This window comes from Austrofundulus limnaeus, unplaced genomic scaffold (assembly GCF_001266775.1).
Source record: "Austrofundulus limnaeus strain Quisiro unplaced genomic scaffold, Austrofundulus_limnaeus-1.0 Scaffold244, whole genome shotgun sequence".
Taxonomy (NCBI): domain Eukaryota; kingdom Metazoa; phylum Chordata; class Actinopteri; order Cyprinodontiformes; family Rivulidae; genus Austrofundulus; species Austrofundulus limnaeus.
This window is the reverse complement of record NW_013952646.1, coordinates 681189-686520: the sequence shown is the minus strand read 5'-3', so window position 1 is coordinate 686520 and position 5332 is coordinate 681189. Positions and strand designations below refer to the sequence as shown.

The window sequence follows — 5332 nt, the reverse complement described above, 5'->3', positions numbered from 1 at the left end:
CTCAAGATGAGATTATCATAATTTAAAATTCTGGAATAAAAGGTGGCAGAAAATATTTGTTACTTTAAAGAATGATAGGTCTTAATTAAAAAAAAACAACATTTATATTTTTAGAATTATTTTTAACAGCCAAAAGAAGAATAATTGTTTTATTTTTGTGATATTTTTCTAATTAGATGTAAAATTGTATGTAATTTATTGTTAATATCCATGTAATATATTCAATTTACCTTAGAATGACTGGATGGTTGTAGATAAGGTAACGAAAATAAAATACAAATAATAAAAATAAAAACTCTGTAAAGAAAGTTTTGGTTTGTTATACTGATCCACTCATCTGTTAARTTTAGTTTGCTGAAAACATTGTTTTCATTAAGAAAATATCAAGTTTACTGACCTGTCATTCCTAATTCTCCCTCTTCATCATTTTGACTTTTTGACTCCTCAACATTGTTTTTCTCACCTTCATGCAGGCATGCAGGATTTCAACTATCTCAGCAGCAACTGTTTTGAGATCACTCTGGAGCTCAGCTGTGACAAGTTTCCCAACGAGGACACACTCAAAACCTACTGGGACCAGAACCGCAACTCCCTCGTCAGCTACATCGAGCAGGTTAGCGCTCTACAATCATTAACACAATAATCTWTTAAGAAAATAAAGGTTGTTTTAAATAAAAAAAAAAAAAACCTTCAGAAGTGATTGTCTGTGGTCTTAAAGCTGAAAGAGTCTTTCAGCTCTTTCAGAAAGACACAGTTACTGTTGATACTATTTACATACATTTATCATTTAGACTACTCAGAACTGTATAACGTCCTCTGAGCCTCAGGGTCTTGCTTTTTTTGTGTGTTTTGCGGGTTTGGTGCAGGTTCACCGTGGCGTTAAAGGCTTCGTCCGTGACCTTCAGGGCAACACCATTTCCAACGCCACCATYTCTGTGGAGGGTATTGAACATGACATCACCACAGGTATTTACTTTCTGTTTAAATGCACACAGTTTTATATGGGAGTGAAACCTCCTGTTAAAAAAATAACTGAAAAATGATGCAATGTTGCCACCTTGTGGATATAATCGGTACTACGTCTCTTTAGTGGTTCTGTTCAACATGTCTATTTGAATGGGACATAGTTGAGCAAAGAGTCATCACTTTGTGTGTTGCTTACATGCGTTTTTAATAGAAAAACTTTGTATTTTATAGCCAAAGATGGAGACTATTGGCGCCTCCTGGCTCCAGGGAACTACAAAGTGGCAGCTTCTGCTCCAGGATACCTGACTGTCATCAAGAAGGTGGCCGTTCCTTACAGCCCTGCAACGAGGGTAAGACACACAAACAAGGGAGAACACACAACAAGCAAGCAAACTAAATCTCACTTGTGCTTCTTTTGGYACTTCCCRAGTCGAATATGCWGCATTTGTCTCCTCGACTCCTTATTTTGCTTCTATAAGTCCCACGGGACATATAATCACAGGAGGTGAGGAAAGAGTCGACATCACACTTGTTTTTAAACGGGGCATCACTGCTGCAGAGATTTCAGTCTGAACAAACATTGATTAAAACCAAGCGGCATCATGGCACAGTTATTTGGATGCAGATTCACAAATTTTTGCCAGATAAGTGGAAAATGTGTATGCGATGACGTGCACTGTTATTTATTCTTCAATCTATGAAAGAAAAATTTACGAATAATCATGCAAGACAGGGTAAATGCAGTAATGCTGTCGCTAGGGACAGTTTGGTGCGTCATCATTTATAGTTTTCTCTCAAGCCTCCTCTCTTTGTAAAGTTTTAATTAAATTTCTATATTACCGCTTCAATCTGTTATGCCCCTTTTCCACTAGTGCCACTTAGTGTAGTGTCGGTACGGTTCGGTACGGTTCCAAGCCATTCCCATTAGGCCAGATCCATGGAACCGGCACTTTTTTTTAGTACCTACTTCATTGTGGTTCCAGCCGGCCCCAGCTGACACCAAAATGTGACGTCAGAACACTGTTCGTCACTGATTGGCTAAATTTTTACAAATGTTTAAAATTTCAAAAGTTATTCATCAAATGTGTTTCCGTCTCTCATTTTGCCCATTAATTTTTATTCAAAATACCTAAAAACCACCTCCACCAACCGCCCAAAACACACCCACTGGAACCGGACTGGAACATCAGTGGGAAAACCAACCGGTCCGACCCGTACCTACACCGACTGTTCCGACACTACACTAAGTGGAACTAGTAGAAAAGGGGCATTTGTGAACATCTTTGTAACTAACCACAAAAAACATCTAGAATTGAAAACAAAGTACTTTTTAACAGTTATATTATTGCTCAAAGGTTCATTTTGCAAGGCTTCGCTTGTAGAGTCCATACAACTTTGCATGTACAGTATGTTTAAACATTTATTATGTAAAACTATATTTTCTTGAAATAATCACCATGCTGCAAAAGTCTTAAAGATCCGACATGATCTGCTAGTGCTCAAAATATAGTTTGGGGATGASTCTCACCTACTACCATGTCAACTCAGTTTYTGTAAAACTAACTGTGCTATAGCCTATTTTTTGTGTTTCCTAAGTTTAATCAGCTGGGGCAGCCATCTTGAAACCAAATGCTTCCAAAAGCAAATCGTTTCAATAAATATTTTCTGAGAGTTTTATTGAAATCCTTCCAATGTTTCAAGAAATATTTTGCTAACAGACGAGCAGATGCACAGAAATTACATTATTATCCACCTTTCATTGCAGTGCGTGATAATAGGGGACGTTTTGACAGCTCTGTGGCTTACCTCTGGTGTTTTTTCTTCCAGGTGGACTTTGAGCTGGAGTCCCTGATGGAGAGGAAGGAGGAGGAGCGGGAGGAGCTGATGGACTGGTGGAAAATGATGTCAGAGACTCTGAACTTCTGAAGTGTTTGTCTCGACGACAATCGGAGCACACACACAACGTTGTAATATATTCATTCTGCGTGTTCGTCTACTAGAAAGAGAKTCTGTTGTCTCTTTTGTTTTGGCTTTCGTTCCATCACTAATCGATTTGATGACATTGTTTGCCTCCTGACTCCTGTAGATTGTTTGAATATATCCTGCACACGCTGAAAGACAAAGGAGGATTTTGCAGGTAGTTTGGTGGCAGTGAGACCGATGTTGATTTCTGTGGTATTTATTGTATTTTTTATGGTGTTTGGTAACCATTGCACCCATCTATATAACCAATGAAAGACTGAGTAATTATGTGGAAAAGCTGTTTTCATTATAATCACACAGCTCTGTCTGTATAAACTTTAATTTTTCTCCTGTTTAAAATGTTTGCTTCTTCAGTTTTCAGTACAGAAACACAACACACCTTTTGATTTCCCAACAACTGTAAACAAACACTAAATCGTCTTTATGTTTTTTTTTTAATTATAGCAAAACATATGACTCTGAGATCATCTGGGCCATTAATATAATATTATAAGCATTTTATCTGATCAGGTTCATTCCCCTGTGTGTTATTGATGTTAAGAGTTTTTCTTTTTGAAACTACAGCACATTTTGGATTTTAGCACAAGATTGTCACATTATATACTGGTATTTATGAAGTAGATATTGCAAGMTATATGTGCTTTTGTTACTAAAATCAAGTTATAAAGACCATTAACACTTATTAAAATCTCTCATGTYAAACAAATCAAAGCCATTCCTTTGTATGTGCACTACATAAGAAATAACATGGCACAGCAGAAGGAGTTGATTTTCAAAGAYATATTATTGTAACACTAATATTTTCAGTGATCGTTATGAATGCAGTTCACTAAGACCACGGGGAAAAAAGGTTTATTGAATGTAAAACTATAAAAATAGATGTTATGCATAAAGAATGACCCAATCAATAAAATTCACTTTATGTTGTCAAACTGTAGTGTTGTCGCTTTTGTTTTCGCTCAAAGAGAAACACAAGAACCACCGGAGTGGAATATTTTTCATCACAACTTGGCAGCACATGGTGGCATAAATGGAGGTGAGATTCCTGAATTTAACAGGAGCAGGAGTTCCTACTGAGAAAAAAAGCAAATATATTATTTGTTGTTTTCTTTTTTGGCTGCTCCCTTCAGGAAGGTTTWGTTAGGGAACTCCGCTTCAAGATTACAGGATGGAAACACCGATCACTRAGCTCAGCACTTAAGAAGTGAAATTGTTTCTAATATCTGTAAAAAAATAAAATAAACTGTCTTTAGCTGTTGATTTTTCAAAAGGGTGTATGACAGTGTAGCAACGAGTCTTCAAAATTTTGCAAAGGCATATTGAAACTTTGATTTAAAAAATAATTTTATTACAAAATACATTAAGATATTGAATAAGAAGGCTCAAACCAAGAAAGACCATATAAAAAGTCTTGTGAAAAATACAGAAAATGAGTTATTTATTGTATTACCTTGTAAGCTCATTTTGCAGAGACTCCAAAGTTTATTTTCTTAAAACAGCACTTTCATATAGCTTTGAGTTTCAACCTATTGGCCTTAAATAAAAACGTCCCTAATTTATCACTTCCCAGAAKCCTCCTATACACACTGAGCAAGGGTGGCACTTTTTAGTCCAACTATGCCGTTGAATCAGCAGTTTTAGCATCAGAYGCTAACTCTGCAGATCAATGCAAACCTCTGTCTATTAGTCATACTGTTCCTATTTGCATCTGTTATTAGCATCTTCTCATCGATACATTGATCAAACTGCTCAGGCCTGAGGACGCAGGAGAACAGAGAAAAGGACATTAATCTGATCAAACTTCAACATCAGTCAGGTCCTACATCAGACAACAGGTGATATTTCACAGATCGACCAACAATAGATTTCTGTCAGACTTACAAGACAAATGAGTGGGTTGTAATATTTACAGCAGCAGTCCAGTAAATWTATTGAATAACTGCAGATAGTTGTGCCGAAACTTTAAACTTGTATAAAAAAAAGTAGCATCTGTTCAACCAGGAGTGATAAATGTTAACTTGTTCAGTAAAAAAGCTTTCCTGCTTTTTTTAAAATATACTTAACTGGCGTCTTTCTAACCCTGCTTGATTCTACAAAACACACCCTCACCTTGACGTTAGCACAAAAAGATGTGAGGACTTTAACAAAAAATAAACATCTTAAAAACTGACTAAATGTGTGTTTCATTACTTTCTATAAATTATTAGTAAAAAAGAAATTATACAATCTTTAATTCCATGTTCAATTACAAGCTGTAACTTAAGTGGATTTGTGTTTGAAGTAAATAACTTATTTTACACAACTACAGTAGATTTAATAGTCAATAATTTAAGAGAAATTTGAAAGAAGGCATGCGCCAGTTATCTTTAGAAGTCATGTAAAA

The 5332-nt window shown here is 36.0% G+C and overlaps 1 protein-coding gene across 1 annotated transcript in view; it reads left to right on the top strand.

The window, feature by feature from the left end:
• cpe (carboxypeptidase E) overlaps positions 1-3881 on the top strand; it is an 18369-nt gene extending 14488 nt beyond the window's left edge. Inside the window, exons 6-9 of the mRNA XM_014020210.1 lie at positions 474-613; positions 867-966; positions 1198-1316; positions 2794-3881. Coding sequence (XP_013875664.1) covers positions 474-613; positions 867-966; positions 1198-1316; positions 2794-2892 — 458 coding nt within the window. The 3' untranslated portion in view covers positions 2893-3881. The remainder of the gene's footprint in view (positions 1-473; positions 614-866; positions 967-1197; positions 1317-2793) is intronic.
• Positions 3882-5332: the final 1451 nt, after the last annotated feature.